Raw genomic sequence first — 20,055 nt, 5'->3', positions numbered from 1 at the left:
GATCTGAACTTTTTTGAGACGTTAGAACTCGACTAGTTTGCCAGAGAATGAGCAAACAAAAATTTGTTTAGATTGCAATTGGTTGGAACGATCAAAAAAGTAAAATATGATCTTTTCAACAGTTCAAAAGAGGCTCTTGTAGGAATAAGTGAAGAACATGCGACGTGATAATATATTGTACCTGTACATAATAATAACGAATGCTCGCTATTATTATGTACAGGTACCGTAAAAGAATTGTACAGCTGCGATTGAAAAGCGCATTAAATACGGTTCCAACGTTTTTCCATGAATAGATATTATGACGCTTCAACAATGGTTCTTTTAATTCTGTGCATCGGAGTATAATCCGTTTTTTCGTGTTTGCATTTTCAACAAAGATTCTTTTTTGTGAAGCGAAAACAATAGAAAGCATTAACAAAGAATACTGCGCGCCAGACTTACATTGTAATGTCGAGCACAACTTTTGGAGAAAGCACAATAATGTCCGATAGCTTGTATACTTCTGTTCAAATATTCTCCCCGTACAATCACGAGCACGCGTTGCCGCAAATTTTCGAAAGAAAATGAATATATGAGCACGTCCGCGCGATTGAAAATCGATAAAGCAACAACAAAACGTAACTTTTTTTGCGAGAGTTCACAGTTTTCAATCGAAACACGCTTTACAACTTGTTTTACATAAATTATTACCCCCGGCAAAAATGATTCGATCAATACAAACCAAGTGTGTATCATTGTAATTGTTCATATTTTCAATGTGGAAAATATCCCTGTTAACCATAAAGGTAAATGCAATGATAAAACTCGATGCAGAAAATATTAATATTTTCCGATGATAAATATTCCCCGCGGCTTTGCCAAGGAGTTGTTAACGAGAAACACGGACCAATCAGAGCACGGCTACGGCGGAATCTGTCCGCTGTAGCTGCGCTCTGATTGGTCTGTGTTTTTCGTTAATAACTCTTTAACAAAGTCGCGGAGGACATTTTCGCTGAGGAAAAAGTTACTCGAAATGACCTCAGGAATCATCCCTTTCACGGAAGTACATTTTTGTATCACCCTATATAAATTGCAAAAAAATTGAAATAAATTCAGTCTTTAGTGTTGTACTTTCTAAATAAACCATTCGATTTAAAGCAAGGATAAATAAATAAATTTAGTCTTGTAATGTATACCAGTGAAGTTTTGTGCTCGGTACGGTTCGTGTTAATGGGGTTGCGACAATCAGGACTTCTTGATTTAGCTACAACAAAGTCGGAACAGCGGAAGATTCTATTTTAATAATTACCCTCGGCAACCGAGGGTTGGGAAGTAGTTTCTGGCATGTGGCAGCCGAGCCGTCGCCTGGAGATCAGTAATACGAAAATGGGAAGATTGCGGCTGCGACGTTCTGTATACCTGAAGTGACGTGGAACATTGGCTTGAGAGCCGGAACGAAAATCAGACAAAACCTGCCACGTCAGTTACCGCTTGAGCATGTTATGTAACAGGGGCGCATCGTAGAAATTACATTGTGCATGGTAAGTGGTAACTGATTGTTCACATGCAGCCTTTTTTTACATCTTTTATTGAATCCCCAATGTGATTAGTAGACTGCGGATCTTTATGGAAAATAAAAAATGTTTCCATTGATTGCAAGACACATGGGCGAGATTAAAATTTCTTTCTTCTTTTAATTATTTTATTAAGCTGAAACCAATACGCCGCACAGTGGGCAATGTGGACGAAATCGGATTCAAAATCAAAGAACTTTCGATAGAAATGAGGTAGAGCGATGAAATTTTTTTTAAATTAAAGCTGAAACTTTGTAGAATATGGGAAAAATAGGGAGATTATTACCATCCAATCATTTCAACGAAAAAATGATTTCATTAGTTTTTGTCACAAAAATCTATTTTTTGCAAAATCCTGAGGTCGCAGACAAATTTTGAGACCAGATTTGAAATCAGCGTGAAAAAATCTATGGGAAATGTATAGCATGTTAAAAAAAAAATTTTCCGCGCGTGGTATTGGAATAACCACAATTTTCTTGAAATTGTGCAAGTTTAACGAATTTTCTCAAGGTTGAAAAGCGTTCGTACCATAATCTCCCTATTTTTCCCATATTCTACAAAGTTTCAGCTTTAATTTAAAAAAAATTTCATCGCTCTACCTCATTTCTATCGAAAGTTCTTTGATTTTGAATCTGATTTCGTCCAAATTGCCCACTGTGCGCCGGTGCCCTTAAATCTTTTTCATATGTCCACTGCTTGAAATTGTGCTTACCCATTTTTGTAATAAATATTTTTATTACTTTATAGATAGACAGCAGATTTTATGCATTTATGTCAAAAATTAGTGAGGGACCCAATTACTGTGGGGGTACCAATTACTATGCCCTTTTTCAAATATTCATTATGCTTTAAAAATAAATATAATTAATATAGGCACTGTAATTCGATTGCAATAGAATATCCGTATACATTTAATAGGAATTATGTTCATTCAACAGTCATTCTACAGGGTGTCTCACTTGATATTAATGTTTCGATTTATGTTATTGCTTCTGTCCGTAGCGACAAATGTTACCGATAAAGGTTGACTGATTTCCAAGAAAGCGGATTTCTAAAACGATGTGTATCTAACGAACTTCGTTAATGGAAATTAATAGAGTGTACTATCGCTTTGACCAGTGGCTGTGTACAAGATGCTTTATTGTATTACAAAGCTATTAGTGAGACTGTTCGGTTCGAAATAGACCGACCATCTTCGTGGTCGATTGAACTGTTTTATGAATGGCATGGTCGACTAATTCTAATTCGAACACACAGACAGCACGTGCACCAAGCCAACAGTACTTAAACTACCATGACTCGAAACCATTGTTTAACGTTAAAATTTGTAAAAAAATAAGATAACAAACACAGTACGTACGTATGTATCTGCATACAGACTACGGTTATAAATACGAGAACATAACACGTCTCATGCGCTAGTATTCATCCCTGTTAAAAGTGTTAAACGTACTAAATGTATATTGTTATTGTCGCAAACGTAAGACTTCAATGGGTCATTTCAATTAGGTTCATTGTCGTTATTTTCATATCCGTGAACGTCCCGCCATATTATCGCGAGCGGGCACGCGGGATTTACGATGATTCGAAATTTGGGAAACAAGTTGCGGTGTGTTTCGGGTCGCAGTAAATAACGGTATGACTTTTTACGATCTTCAACAATGAAGGGGCCTTTTACAATGCGTTAGCAAACAATAACTTAAATTCTTTTAATTCCGTGCGCTGCAACATCGAGTCAGACTCGCGACGAAGATTTCGAACAGAGTCCAATAAATATCTATGTCAACCATTTTCTTTAACGCTAAACGTACTATACGTTAATATAATAATTAATATAATACTGTAATACTTAGTGTAAAACTTATTAATATAATACTGGTTAATATAATACTGTAACTATTTCTCATTTTGAATGTGTATAATGGTTCGACCTAGGCGCAGCTGTAAAGAGGATTACTAATAAAATAATAATAGACATATACAAAATAATTTACTAGTAAACATCGTTCAATAAAATAAATATATGTGATCGGCTATTAAAAAATGATAGCTGTCCACATATTTTTGAGTGGCAGTGGTGTTAATAAAGAAAACAGTAGGAAAGCAGGAAGGTAGAGATAAGAACGAACAAACAAAGAAAGATAAGAAAAAGGAAGGGAAAGAGGAGAAGTGGGAGAATTAGGAAAGGCCGTAAGTAGGAGAGGGTAATTTTACTGGCATGGGTGGTGGCATAGATGGGGTTGTGAGGATGGTTGCACGTGCCGAATAGGTAGGAGCGGACCTCCATTAGAGGACCTCTGCCGTCGCCATATACGGCCGTTATTGCGGCCGCAGTAATGACGAGCCTGCGTGTTAACTAGATAGAACCGTCGAGATAATCATTTCTTCATAATTGTCCGAGCTCTTGTCGTATATCCGAGTACGAGTATTACTTTTTATTTTTACGCTTTTTGCACTGTACTGTAATAGATCGATCTGAAAACGTATGACCTAACGAAAAGTATCAAAGCATTCTATATGGTCTATTAAATTCCGAAATAATATCACAGTTCTGAACGAAAATTGCATCCTGTTAGACGTTTTAGAACAAACTCGAATTATCCTCCGGTTTACCCCCCGAGCTGTATTTAACGCGTTTCTGAGGTAGAGCACAATGCGATCGAATGACTCAATAATTCAGTAATCGTTAAGTTACGAAACACATCATAACTCTTAAGCCGATAACAAAATGTATCCTTTTGGCTGGGAAATCTACACCCGTGCTTGTCAACTGCTACGTGATGGATGAGAAACGATCATACAAGAATATCGCTCCATCACACTTAAAAGCAATTCATTGCGGTCGCAGCCCCCGCGCGAAATGTCATTCTCCACGTAACAAATACAATTAAAGAATTCCACGGTACATCAAGACAGAAATTATATTAAGTACCGGAAATAGTGCTTCCGCTATTTGTGTCAATTAATTAAATCGAGTCGAATATTTCTTTTGCAAACACGATAGAATCTCGATTATCCGAACCGAACAGGGAAACATGGCTGTTCGAATATTAGAACATTTGCTCGGTTATAATTCTAGATTCAAATTTTATTAATTTTTACAATAAATAGCGTTGCACGTGGGTCGCCTTAGATTCGGCTGCTTACATCTGAAGCATGCTGGGATACTAAACACTTGAGACATCGGACGTTCGGATAATCGAGGTCTTACTGTACAAAGTAATATTGAAAAGTTATTTAGTTTATTTAATCCATTTTTTTATACCATTTTCATTTATATCCATTTTTTTATTGTCTGTGACAAGGACGAAAAGTTGAGACGCATAAAACCATTTTTCGCCTGTCTTTGTCGGTAATGTGGTTACTCTACCTTATCGCGAATCTACAAAGACCGGGCCCTTATGTTTAATACAGAGCAGCCATTTTATTTTACATTGTGGGATTCGAGCTGACCGAAGTCTCACCAAAAATAATAAATAGAGTTTTCCCGCGACTGAGAAAGCTAACAAAGAAGAGTGATATTCAAAGAGGAATCGTCGGAACGAATAAACGGAGGCTGGTTGGTATTCCCCGAGCGATCGGAGAACGATCTTTGTCGAGGAACCAATTGGGAATCGAAGTTCGTCTTCGCAGGGTGTCAACAGACACGGCAAACCAACCTGAAACGTAGATCAACAGTTTCTAGCATGCGCGGGAGTTTTATTTCGTTCAGTCTTACAAATTGTTAGTCCAGATCGGTATATGGTCGGCAGAGGATAGGGGAATGGGTGAAGTTGAGCATGGCGGCTGAGTATAGTGTAGATGGTCTGGATCGATGAGAGAGAGCGGCTTGGTCTGATTGGCGGGGCTGCGGGGGCGGAACACCACGTAGCCAATGAGCGTGTCTATCCTTCGTGTCTATCCGGACACACAGTGGTAACGAAATCACTGATTTTTACGCTCGGCAACCGTCAATTTCGGCTTAACTGTAAATACCATAAAGCGAATCATCATGATTTATGGATCGTTCACGCGTCACCGTTCTACCACTCGATAAGAATTCGATGTTTTTCAACGACACACTGCCTGCACCCTTAGATCGAATCACGAATTCTGCTCTCCTACCCTTGCATGGAAAACCTTCAAAGAAAAAGGGTTTCTGTGTCTAATATATTTTTTGTTAACCAATTCCCCTATATATTGTTAAATAATTCCCCTTGTTAAAGCTTTCATCTGTTTCTGAAAATGCTAATGAATAAGTAACCTCGCGTTACAGTTTATTAAGTAAAATACGTTACTGGAAATATTGTTTTCATCGTTTCACGTATTTTTTACACCCACCAGAGAACTTTTAAATATTCTAAATAATGCAATTAATTACTTGTATAATAACATAACTATTTTGGAACTAATTCAAGGTTTTGATAAAAAATTATAGAAGAAATGCTCTCCGCCATTTTTACCTTCCTTATTAATACTCATCTTTTTTGATTATTTATGAATAGCTTTACGCATGTCATTTTACACTTCATATTGGTGCGTATGTCAGTTTTTCCATCCGTTACGACATATTGTCTGTCTTTGTTAGTAATTTTGTAAACATAATTTTCTTATATTCTAGTGTACAAGACTTTATTCCGTTCCCAGCTTGGTTGAATTTAATTTGACTTCGCCATATTTTTTTATATCGCCTACTACAGATCACGGATGCGAAGGGATTGATTTTATTTGCGAAGGGAACGTAGAAAATCTTTTGATACTTGGAAAGTACTTCATACAATTTATTCTGTACATATTAGGACATCGTTGGGGGGTATTTGAAGTCCATCAAATTCATAAATAATTTATTTAGTGCGTACATAAGGGGAAGACTGTTTTTCTCGATGCAGTTTTAATTCAATGGATATAGCTATTTGCATAGAACCGCAAAAGTAGGTACGTATGGTAGAGAAGTGTTTCATTTAAAGGAGTCTTACATTTCAAAGTTTTCAGAACATTTTGTCACGTGACATAAAACTTGGAAGGATATTCGATTTCAATCCATTACGGTTGGTTCGTTGTTCTTGAATATGTCCCCTTGTAAGTTTCCCAAGCATAAGCAGGACTTTGCAAAAACAAAGCTGATCTTCCAACGCATTTGTCCTTTGGAAGTAGCTTGAAGAGGCACAGACTTCGAGGGCATCGCATATTTAATAGATTCATCGATTGTCAGGTCAAAATCGGAAGTTTATAACTAGCCTAGTGATTGTTGAACACGGGAACTATGTGGAATCCTAGAAGTCCACGATTTTAACGCATCGAGCACAGAATGACATTTTTCAAGAAAATCGAATAATTTCTAACAGAAGCATCTTCGTAATTTCAATAATTACACTTCTTACGAAATCGGTCCGAACTTCCGGGAAAGTTACACGCGGAAGTTAGTGGGACGTAATGTGTTAAAGCTTTAAGAGATACTTGGAGGTAACATAAGGTAGTAACTTAAGTAACTTAAGTAGCATAAATAACTTGGAGATATACATACAGTGCGGCAGTAAACCCAGCTGGATCGTAAAGAGTGGTTTGGTTCCGGTGGTTAACAAAGGATATCCATGATAACAAGGAAATGTCATCCTGTCTGGACCTGTGCGAAGCGAGCCCCTTCAAAATTGGTTCCCCTTTAGGCCAGTTCTGGAACTGCTCGAAATGCTGAAGACGTACCCGAGTTTTGGGGACTCCAGCTGACCCGGATTAGCAAAAGCAGCTTCTCTTTATGATCCCGTTAGGTTTACTACCCTGCCATAGAAAGAGGAAGGCGATACGGAGACACTAAGAAAAAACTCCATTAGAACATTATACTTTGTGACGGTATGTTTATAAATAATACTAGTCGTATTTCTCCATCAAAGCACAGTAAAAAATCCTCGAAGTTCCATAAGAAAACACTAGGACGACGATGCATCACGGTACTCACACGATCATGTTGCATAGACGGGACAATTATTCCTATACTGATGTGTGACACCTATACTAATCACTCCTATTGTGGAGTCAGTCAACGATTAAACTTCCTTTTGGCAACACAGAAATTTTTAACTTATTTTTATATAATCCTGCAGATTTCAACGAGAAAATACCAAAAATCCAAATTTCAATGTTAGGAATTGACTGGTTCGAAAGTTTTGCGTGGGGGTGATTCTACATGAGAAAATGAGTCGAAAATACGGAATATATTTTTTTTGTTTTCGAGAAAATCGACTTTGAAGATCCGTCAAGCTTGCGTGCCCAGCATTCACAAGAAGTAGAATCAGTTGGCCATGATCAGACACGTCAGGCGATCCCTATACTTTTTCAAACTTGATTTTCTCGAATACGAGGCGTCGAATGGAGAAAATTCATTCCACATTTCCGACTTATTTTGAAATCAAAAATAGATTGCAGCACTGTCTGTCCCTCTGGAAACCATGCAGCATTTATTTGAAAAATGTTTCCTTACAACAAATAACTTATTTGAAGTTGTCATGTTGCGAGACTCATCCTGTAGAATGTCCTATTTTTGTCAACAGTTACAATGCGTTTTATTTTTATACAACAACTCAACAAAAATCCAAATACAATCTTGAAATACATCCAGCGTAATCGATAAACGAGAGTGCCGCCCCTACCGTGTATAAAGTTTACGATTTCAATGCTAGATTTCATGTGTCTCGTGATGGATAACAATTACGATACTGCAACCACAGAACGCGGCTTCGTATTGATTCGAACGATAATTGTAGTATACCTTGTGTTATTGACCATTGAATTAGCATGGTATTATCAAATTACGTGCGAGAAAAGATAAATCATTTTAATGGCAAATCATAGGCAAACCATTATAGATCAGTTCCACAATTGGTTTCCTTCTTAAGTAAAATGAATTACATTTCAAGGGCACTCAGTTTTACCGAAAAATAGCTACGAGAACAAATGTTTTATTTTTAGAAAAATATGGAGCAGAAATATGAATTTCTGCATTCAACGACGTAAATTCTGGAACACCGCTCCGCTTCCACTCTCATAAGTGCACTCATTCTTTTAATGTGTTATAATTCTTCCGAGACACTTAAAGATAGAATAGCTTATTTGCGTTATTAAAGCAGCAATGTATTATTCAAAAGAAGTGTTTTAATTCTCCGGGGATTCTTGAAGGTAGAATAGCCGTTATGCATTATTAAAGCAACAATATATTATTAAAGAGAATGCAGTGCAACGTAAGCTAAGCGCGAAATATATATATATATATATTTGAATAAGACATTAATGGAAACATTATGCAAAATATTTCAATTGAAGGAAGTTACCTACATATGTATACCTTTCGTATTTAATGACGTGAGAATTATTTGCAACACAATTTAAATAGTTTCGAAATACAAACAGAAAGGACAACGTTTTGACTTGTTCATTCTATCCAACTTTTTCGTATGCTACTACTGTTTTTTTACAAGAAAGAAAGCATATTATAAGGAGTACAAAAATATCAGAATTCACAAACAATAATAATTGTGCTCTTCACTTTTGTTCTTTACATAGAAAATTATTTTAGTCCAATACTCTGTTGGTGTGTTATTCTGTGTGAAACTATAAATCAGTGATCACATTTGTTTAACAAAAATGATTAAAAATGCGTTAATTTGCGTTCGGCATGGAGCACAAGTGTAATAATTAAACTAATTATTAAAGAATGCAAAGCCTGTTCGTTTACATAGTCGAAAATGTTTGCTTAAAATTACGATATCTTTAAAAACAATTTTTTAAGTATCCTAGCGCAAATACAGATTGCACGAAACTGTCAATGTACAAAAGAAGAAGCTGTGTGCCGGAGTGTTAGAGATTCTGAAAATTAGAGTAATTCGTTTTGCAGCATGAATAAGCAGAAAACGATGTTCCTCGGGAGACGTAATCGTATTCTGCATTAAAAGCAAAGAATCACTCAGTAAAGAGTTGATGGGAACCAGGTGGAGCGTCTATGAGTCAGAATACTACATTACGAAATTTCATAAATTCTCTTTATGATACCTTTTAGACGCTTCGTCAAGGCCTCTGTTTTTCATTTGAAACAGTAATAACTCGAGTGAACACAAATTGGCACAACTACATAGCATTCGTTTCGAAAATATTTGCAGAAATCAAAATTAACTAATTATTGCTAAGACATGCGTTGGACAAACAAAAAAGAAAAGATTATCTCGGTAACTTTGAAACTTGCTTCAAAGTTCAATAATTGTTAAAATTAGGCAAAGACTGATCAGAGGAAAACAGTTTTCTAATTTTTTAAAGCGAAAAATTATCTAATTTTTTGTTTTATTATAATATTATCGGTACTTATGTATGACGAAAATTTTGTTTTTATCGGTGAGAGATTCTGCAATGAATAGTTCTTTTTATTTAAAATAATTTTTATTCAAGAGTTCAATTAATCTTACTCGTTACAGAGGTGCGCATATTTTTTCCTACGTTTGTTTTCCGTATGCACCGTGGAAGATAATAATATAATTAAGGAACAAGCATTCGCAGAACGTGAACAAAAATGAGAATGTCAAGATCGAAGGTGGAAAACAGGACCAAGCAATGTTTAGAATGGTTCAAACGAATCTGCTGAATAATAGAGAATGGTAGACAGTTACTGCAAGGGAGCAACTGTCTCCGATTATAACAAAAGTGAAGGGGCGCAGCTCACAGCTCATTTGTTATTAACTAGCGTAGTGGAACCTTGAAGTGCAGAAAGACTTGGAACACGACTTCACACTTTGACTCGCAACCCTTGGTAAATTTAGTTAATTACCAGTCAAACTTCCGCAAAGAACTTCCGTCCTCTCTTCTGTTTCCATTCAATGCCTTCCTCCTTTTCTAAAGAAGGATTTCAATTCAGTCCATATTGTCCTTATACTACGTTCCGTCGATTTTCGTGCAATCTTGAATTCATTGTTGCTCACCTAAAACATCTATCGTATAACCATAAAAAAAGTAAACTTTAAAAATTCATTGACATGCATTAATAAGACATTCTATCTTGAGATTTTCCCTCGTGTGCGAAGTATATAAACTCATGTCCGTGGTCTAATTGTTAAGAAGCTATTGTTAATGAAATGTTCTCAAATGATACATTTGTTAAACCGTGATATCTAAATATTCCGCGAAGCAATTAACATTCTGATTAAGCAAAACTTAATATAAACTTTAAATCTTTTCCCATAAACAATTGAGCAATAATTTTGGATTGTATGCAAAAATATAATGTATAAATATATGGATAGCACGGTTTCCTGATAGTTGGAGATATTTTATATTGTTAGAAATATCAGATTGACATGTTTTTATAAATACAATAAGTGACTGTAAGGCGCCACTAAAAATTGCTGTATCATCATTCAAAATATTTTTTACTATATTTTTATAAATGTTTCGTTTTGGAGTTAAAATGGCTTTGAGTGCAAAGGGTTATATACCTTTTTATAGAGAATAAAAAGCTCCGTCGCTTGGTGCCAAAGAAAATATGTGGTACCATTTAAACAATTTAGAATGACAGACTGATTTTTCGGCGTCAGAAATACCGGCAGGTATCAAACGAAAATGATAGTATTTTTGAAGAATTCTTCTTCCATTTTTCCTTGAACATCTTAAGAAACGATAACTGGCAACCCCGGATTGTCGTTCAACGGTTAAAAATATAGTGTAAAGAAAGTAAATATACGTTCGAACGATCTTTCCGTGGCTTTATCAAAAAGGACTAGCAAGAATTAAAGCAAGGAGATAGCCTTTACTGACCGGTACAGTATAGATAGCTAATGATAGAGCTGCGTCCGTACTTGTCTTATATCCGACTTAACTGTAGGTGAGGTATCTGTAAGAAATAAGTGCCCTTAAAAAATTGATTAATTCTAGGTAATACAGCACCCCTACGAGAGAATAGTAGCTTTTTTTTTACAATTCGAAACGGTTAGATTTTTCGTTGTTATTCACCCAAATCATTTTACCGATTTGAATCTTGTCATTACCCGCCTACGTCATAACTAATCGGTAGGTATTTCCGGTTCGGCTTCCGAATTTATCGCGTCACAGTTGCGAGGTCTCCGTGATTAGGGAATCGCTCTAACTGTAAGACTATCATTATCGATGACATTATTGAGACATTCGGTTATCAATTTAAAAATGGTTGCTAATTTTTAAATTGTTGGCCTTTATTATTCGACATGACCGTGAAACGTTTAGTTTTAATTTCAATAACTAAAAGTCGGTTTCTGCAAGGACCTGATTGCGCTGTGAGAGTCGGCGAAGATGAGAAAGTTCGTAGCGTAACGTAAATTGGTTATATCCGGTGCTCGGCTAACATGAGTTCAGATTAGCATGCAAAGGAATGCGACGAAATGTCCGACGGGTATTTCTAAGGACCAGGCTAGCGTGCACGGGCACGGATAAGTGTATGGATTTATCAAATTTCGAGCTGTTCCTGTAACGTATACATAGACATAACCGGACATGCTGCATCTACTATCTATATACATATATACATATATACATATGTATAAAGGTATAGGAAGCGGAATGGGTATCGCGCACCGCGATGCGGTGGCAACGTCGACGATGGCGGCTGCTCCGATCGATCGCCGAAACGATCGACCGCGTCCCGTATAATTCCGCGAAGCGGAGTTTTGCGGTTGATTTACAATCGGCCGGGTGCAGCTTCCCTGATAATCAAACGAGAGTTTCCGATTGGATTTGTACGATGCGCGTACGCTTGTGTCCCTATATCCGGCGCGGCGAGGAGCGGCGAGGAGCGGTGCAACGCGTGCATGCACCGGTTACGCCGAATCGAGGATACCAAGGAAAATCAATTAGCCGGGCAAACTGTTTCGACTGCGGCTGTTTGCCCGCGCGAGAGTCGGCAATGTATTTCGTCTCGAAGCTAGGATACGTGTCCCGAGCACAGTGCGCGCGGTTGCGTGTGCACACACACCGGCCCTTTATATTTGCAACCGATGCACTCCGAATGCCGAACAGTAACTGCTCGCAACTCACAACGGCGTGGCGCCGAGCCGCGCTCGCGTCCTTGTAATACCAGCATTTCCCCGAATGTGTCTGATTACAAACGTTCCAGACCCGTGCACGCGAATCCGAGCAACCGGAATTCGATATTGTTCGGCAAATTGAAACGCTTGTAATATCGTCGAGAAAACCCGCCGCGATCCCAATTACACCCCGAACGTGCTTATTATGCGAAATGTAGCATCCCTCCCAAAAATGCCTGCAATCTTACGACCAGAGTTTTCTGCGTTCACGAGGAAAATGGCCAAGAAAAAATCGGCACGCTAGAAACATCAAAAGGTCTAGGGAATATCGATGAATCATTAACTGATTCCCATCATTAAGGAAATATGAAAAGAAGGCCTTCATCACCAAACTTTTTTCAGCAATCCACAGAACTTCAGAACTTCATATTTCAGCATTATAAGGAAAAATCAGAATTACTACTTTCATCTCCAACAACACCCTCCATGTCTATTTTTTAGCTAACGAATAATGATAGTGGCCAGGAAAATTGAGCGCATATATACGCTAATGATGCAAATGTATTTCAGATATATCAGAAGATATCATAAAAAAAAAAAACACAGTGGCTTTATGGAAATTTCGGGCAGTGTGATTGGTGCAGAGAAATTTTATTTTGCATAAAGATTCACAGTCTGTTCAGAACGTTAAGGGAATGGACACAGGTTTGCATTTCTTCTTGACTATAAAATTAAAAAAAGAACGGTGTGGAGTTTAGGGTGTCGCTCTCATGTTCAGCACATTACTTTTCAACATTTCCGCGATGGACTGAGGAAAGTTGTTCTAGTATATTTTGATATTTATAAAATCTACTTAGATGTCGACATCGTAACCAGTATTATCTATTTACGATGAAAGCAACTCTTTGTCGAATTCCCCATGTCCTCCCTCTCTTTCTCCCCTTCAGTATGGTACAGCTACGACATGGTTTTGCTCTAACACGGTTAGAGTATTGAGAAGACCTCCAATTTAACAGGACATTTCAATCGATACGTGTATATAGTTCGAGAAAGAATTTCATAAATACGTTATCCCGCGTTACGAAGTTTATAAAAATTTGATGAAAACATGTGTGGGCAAGGCTCACCTGTTGGGAACAAAAGATAGAACTAGTAAGATGGAAAACAAAAAACTAGGATGGAACGAGAAACGGTCACTAAACATGTCAATTATCCCAGCATACAGAAATAATTTCTTTTTTAAGTAAATTTTGTAAATATAGTTCACTACATCAAAATAGAGAACAGGTTCTCCTTGGGGGATACCATTAAAATGAGTTTATGAAGAGATTACCGGTTTACGAATTTTAAAAAATCACTTTCTTAAACTTTAATCAATAGTAGCACACATAAATATCATATTTTTAATGTTTCAGTCAGAAATTCGAGGTACATAGATTTAAAATTGCACGCCAAGGATTTTTGGATAGTTAAAAACGAGTAAAGTCTTTTCTCGATATATGTCCACAACACGGGTCTATCCAGAGACATATATCGTCCAGGTAACTCTTTGATCCGCGCCGAACGTAGAAAAGGATAGCGAAGCTCGAGTGGCCTCGGTTCGCGAGGATTGTAACATGATACGGGTCGGGTATATCGGTGTGAACCACTACTAATCCAATAACAAAACTTCTTTATTTTTCATTATTTTGTGACGGGACTTCCGCCAACATATTCGTGGCATTTTTCTAATGAAAATGACACCAAATATGATATAATTCCGATGATATTTACAATTTCTGTTAAATTGAAGAGGATAAGAGAAACTGCGGAAAAGTCTGATTTTCTTTGTCACCCCGTATATGTCGACATATACGGTTGAAAATCGGCAGAAAATATTTTCTTCGGATAAGCTATCGAATGGCCGCGGTGAACTCGAAATATTCAAAGAAGTATCCGCATTGATTTTACCGACGATCAACAATGGCGAATTTCCGAACACACGCGTGGTGTCTATGTGCGAGTGTGTGCACACGTCTTCAATGTTACCCGAGGTTTGTATTTACACCCGATGTACTGTGTACAGCTTGCAGCAAAGCACACACAATCTGTCTATACGGGCGCGGGCGTCCACATGCACACGCACATGCACACCGTTGATTGCAGGCATACCCGCGAAAGCCGGAGTTGGATGCACACGAATGTACATAGCCGCCCTATACATGGAAACAGAGCGGCATTGATACGTCGTTGAAAATTGACGGAACAATATTTTTGATGTTGCGATTACAAATGTACGAGCGCATACAGATCCATTGCAGACAACTGTGTACACCGGCATGAATAATTAGCGAGCCGCAATTTTGGATTTCACTTACCGATGTATAAAACAATGTTTCGAATATAAGCTATGAAATAACGTACTCGCGCGCGTATGCGACGCCGCAATATTCTTGAACCTCGAAACTCTTCTCTCCTAATCAATGTTAAACAGGGGTGAACGTTTCAAATATTTCGAATTTGTTAACTATGTTTTAGAAAAATGAACCAGAAGCGTGAAATAGATTCCTCAGGAAAACCTACATTTTGGAAACAGACGTTTGCTTTTAATTAAAAGTTTGGAACTAGAGTTTTGTCAAAATTGAATGTCGACTTTAATACTCAAAATATGAAGGTTTTCCTGAAAAATGCACAATTAACATTAAGGTTTCTTATTCTAATTTATTCACTAACCTAATTTAAGGTTAACCTTAAATATCTAACGAAATGTGAATTACCACGGACAATAACAAATAAATACAACAAAAATTGCAGACAGCAACAAAAGTTGTACAGGAGCAATTAATTTACTTTACTAATCTTTTTGATGAATATTTGTAAAATAATTCACTTCTTGTAGAATAAATAAATGGAACTTGTACGAGTTTGTTGCTTACCTGTGCTTCAATTCTTCGGACAGCAGTGTACACATGAAGCACAGAGTCGTTAACGAAGATGCTAATATAAAGTACATAATATTAGTCGAGACTCGTATCACTGTCATCGGCACTGATCGGACATAAAAGTGGCCGACGCTTTAATGCGAATGATATCGAATTACCCAGTTCTGCCCGAATCCTAAAATGACTCATTTAATTTGTGATGCCGGCGTCGCGACGCCGGAGTGGCCCGGTTCTGTCAATCTTAGTGGCGCGTTTTAAATATACATGTCACGCGATTGCTGAGAGTAAAATATGCAGGACAGATGAATATTAAGTCCTGTTGACAGATAAACTGCAACGATATGCACAGATCTCTGTCCGATTGAAAACGCATCGCCGCATAGATCATTACATAGTTCGCCTGTGTGAACGCTCATCAACTCTCGCCGTTTACTTCCGTTTGTTCCTTACAATTTTAAAAAGATCACGCATTCCAATCTTAATATTTCAGTATTCCACTCTTTGATTTTGTGTTTTCACATTTCGTAATTTTATATGCATGTATTCGATTTATTTCCCCAAACAGCATTAAATATAGAAGGTTATTAAAACATTCCAGTAATTTCTGTGTAATCACTGCCATATTTGTGAAGATTATAAATCCTGAAAGCACGTTTAAAGTTGGTCCTTTAGTTAATAAGCTACAAATTACAATATCAGTTTTTTAAAGTTATACTTGCGGAGATTATTAAAAAAAAACAAGTACTATAAAAAATGAGTCAAAAGAAAATAGCAGATCAGTCTTGACAACAAACAATTTGATTTTCTCAGTTGAAATAAAATTGGGGCATCATACCGTTTATGTTTTGTATTCTTATGTTTATTAAAAGAAAATTTGTTTTCATACATTTTCGTAATCAGATATTGACTATTATTCTGTAACAATAGATCATTGATGAGTATAACATGCTAAAGTACTTTTTCTTAGCGTCCCTATCTTGCACCCTTACTCCCTATGTAATCCTGAGGTCGGTGGTACACATTCCCTCATAATGTAGGTTGCCAAAAACAATTATCAGTTTGCCCTCTCCTTAACCATGTTAACTGACCCGTAGATTAAGATAATATCGCATGAAATCCGTGCCTACTAATTCTGATTAAACTATCTAGAATTCATTGGGGTGGTTATTGTGATTAAACTATCTAGAATTCATTGGGGTGGTTATTTTATATTGTGTCGTGTTTGACGTTACAAATCATGTTTAATAATATAATTTATTTTTCTAAATATTACAACAACATCTTTATACATTTATATTAAATGCTACCGAATAGACCACCACAATTATAAAAAATCGAAGAAATATGGCCCGCAGTCCAATTATAAATTACACCCTTAAATATGTATATACTATAATTGTTTTTTCCATTATTTCACATTTCCATTGTACATAATTGAATTTTCATTCTTTTTGCCAAACATGAATATGAAAACCGTGCGAGGTAACACCAGTTAGCGATTTCACGAGTAATTAACATTTATGACGACTAGTCTAGACAGATCGTCGGGATTAAATCGTGACGTTAGAAAATTTGACTAGCTTTCCATTTCTGATTTGGCTGGCAACTTCTCGACACCTATCGCTGCGAGTTCAACGACATCCCGAACAAGGAGTCGACGAACGTATTCAAACATAGAATTGCTTTATACAATACATCACTCCACCAGGTTCACTTACCTACACATATTCAATCGTTTTATTAGCATTCTCGAGTGTTTAGACTCAACTGACCTTTATTATAATGTATTTAATGTAGCATAGTATAAAATTCGTATAAGTGTGTATACTTATATGTGTATATTGATGTAATATGTATATATACATATGGATTGAAATACTCTCAATTATTGAAACGGAAAGTATTTTTGAAAATCCAGTAAAAATTCATTGAGACGGCTAAAAACCGTATTGGAATCAAGAATGGAATTTAATATGTTTTGCAGTATTACAACGAAGTCAAGCTTTAATATGTAAAGAAGCATTAATGGTAGCAATGTGAAAAATATTACTATATTACATACAACAATATACAGGGTTTCCCAAAAATGTTGTACTTTCCTGAAATGGATGACTCCTTTCAAGTACAACATTTTTGGGACACCCTGTATTCAGTAAAACTGTGAACACAGGATATGTTTATATGCATAATTTACAAATATGCAATGTACTCAAATTATACTACAAATTTTCATAAGACGTTTATAATGACTTGTAAGATATTCAGGTAAATAAAATCGTTTCTCGACATATTGAATCGCATTATTCAATTTATTTGTCAGTACATTAAGTTTGACCCTATTAATTAGAAACGCTGTGAAAAATAAATGTACATACTTGAAACTATTATGTACATAATCATAAGGCGTTACTAATATAGAAATTAATTCTCGGCAATTTCTATGGCATGAGAAAACATGAGTAGAATATTATATAAAAGTGTAGATCAAACTAAAACATTTAAAAACCACAAGTTTCCCTTTTGCAGAGTCGTATATTGGAAGATGCTTCCATTATGTGCAATTCCTGGTCCCCGAGGCATAACGTGAGTACAAACTAACATTACGAATTTATTCCTCTAGTCATGCTTTTCGATTCCTATGCATTAGACATTGTTTAATTAGTCTAATCGGTAAATGGATGCTTCGAGTGAATTGAGGCCCACCTAAGAATATCCAATATGTATTCTATTTGGTAGAAAATATATTTTTCAACACAGTCAAATACCCTATATGTATCTTTGTCATTCTAGCTACTAATTTAGAACAATTACAATAACACAAGCAGAAAGGAAAGTGTAAAAATTAAGCGAGCATAGAGACAGAGAGTATCACCGAACATTCTTGCTTTATAGTGAACTGTGCCATAATATTTATGGTTTACGAAGCCCCATAGTGATGGCGGCTTAGCTCGCATAAACTCGCTAACTCGCGGTTACGATTATGGTCAGTAGTAAATTGATTATTAAGATGTACGATGAGGTGATGGGAGATAGTTTGAGTGCTATAAAAAGAGTCGTGCGTCGTTCACCGTTTCCGCAAATGTAGTAAACAGTTGCAACTGCTTTAAAACAAACATAGTCTGTATACGCACTAGGTACTGTATTTGTATTTAATGATGAAACATGTTTTCATTAATATTAATAGTGAACACTGTCGTCTTTTCTAAATACTCTCGAATTTTTCTACGCAAGAATCATTCGTACAGCATTTTCCCATGTTCCCAATGTTCACGCTTCGACACACTATCATCACACGCTATGTGTGACCGCTTCGACTAGAGCCGACAATGTTCCACTCTGATCGAATCTCTCTGTTCTTCACAGTTTTCGTAAAGCGGACAAAAGAAGAAGAGGGGGTAGAGATTTTCTTATTGCGAAAAGAAGTCGTCTTATATCGAACGAAAACTTTATACTAGAGCACGCGAACCCCGCGGAACTTATTTTTCTTGAAAACGGGACGTTGAACAAAAAATGTTATTCCTCCTTTTCGACTTGTTTCTGGATTCAAAATGGCCACCCGCTCGCTTGTACTTTGTGTTAAGTAATTAACTCGGATCAAAATTGTGAATATCGAGAACGGAGGAATATATCGATTTACTTGCTCTGTCCCCAGGATACGTAGGTACCATTCCCTTTTTTCACAGAGATAACAGTTTCGCTTGGTAATGGTAAAACTGATCGGTCCAGGAGCATGACCGCATATTACAAAACGTATTACTTTGTTCTGCAATCTGATGCACGGCAATATTTCATGTCGCAATCTCCACGCATTAATCGAACAATAATTCAGGACACGACGCCGCGTTTCGCAGTTCGCATCATTAATACACCGGTAATTACGTTATCCAATGAACGACATCAATTATTAGCGGAGCGTATCGAATGTGCCCGCGGCGACAAGTTACGCGGCAGAGCAGACGCCGAGCCGAGCCGCGCCGAGCCGCGCCGCGAGAGAGAGCTTCCTGCGGGAAAATATCGAGCGTGATATAAATTTGGATCGGTTCTATATCGATGACGGTGACGGCGGGGTTCAGTCCCGTCTGTGTCACGACTGAAACTGAATTTGATCATAGCAGAGGACGGGGAACGGTGCGACGCGAGCCGACGCGACTCGGCGCCGGGTAATATAGGTACTGGTTACTCTAAACAGCAGGTACTCCGCCATGCAAGTGATAATTTGAACAGTCTGCTCACTTTCGTGTCAGACGTCAGATTTTCTGGAAGAATTTATTAATTCATGTGTCAGACTACTTTGCGATGTAGGTTATCGGACGGAAATAACATAATTGTCCCAATTTGCGATATCCGCCGTCCACCGTGGTTCGAGAACGATCTGCATTTAGACTTAAATAACTGTCGTTTTTAGTCGTCAACTTTCCTCGCAGAACGAACGTATTTCGGAACGCCTTTTCCGAATCGTTATTCTTCTTTTATCCCTGTTTCTAGACTAGCAGACTTCCAAATTAATGGATCGATTTTGGAAATTTTTCAATTATGCGTTTTATGGTCCGATAAATAGCGATTTTATTC

General features: G+C 37.0%; 1 protein-coding gene across 2 annotated transcripts in view; it reads left to right on the top strand.

The window, feature by feature from the left end:
* Nucleotides 1-20,055, top strand: part of Acj6 (abnormal chemosensory protein 6) — a 57,411-nt gene that overhangs the window by 19,017 nt on the left and 18,339 nt on the right. For both annotated transcript variants that reach the window (XM_076789638.1, XM_076789637.1), the window contains exon 2: nt 18,013-18,069. In XM_076789638.1, coding sequence (XP_076645753.1) covers nt 18,013-18,069 — 57 coding nt within the window. The remainder of the gene's footprint in view (nt 1-18,012; nt 18,070-20,055) is intronic.

This window comes from Halictus rubicundus, chromosome 6, assembly GCF_050948215.1.
Source record: "Halictus rubicundus isolate RS-2024b chromosome 6, iyHalRubi1_principal, whole genome shotgun sequence".
In the NCBI taxonomy this organism is placed as follows: Eukaryota; Metazoa; Arthropoda; class Insecta; order Hymenoptera; family Halictidae; genus Halictus; species Halictus rubicundus.
Note: the sequence above shows the minus strand (reverse complement) of the source record. Positions and strands in the feature narration are given on the sequence as shown.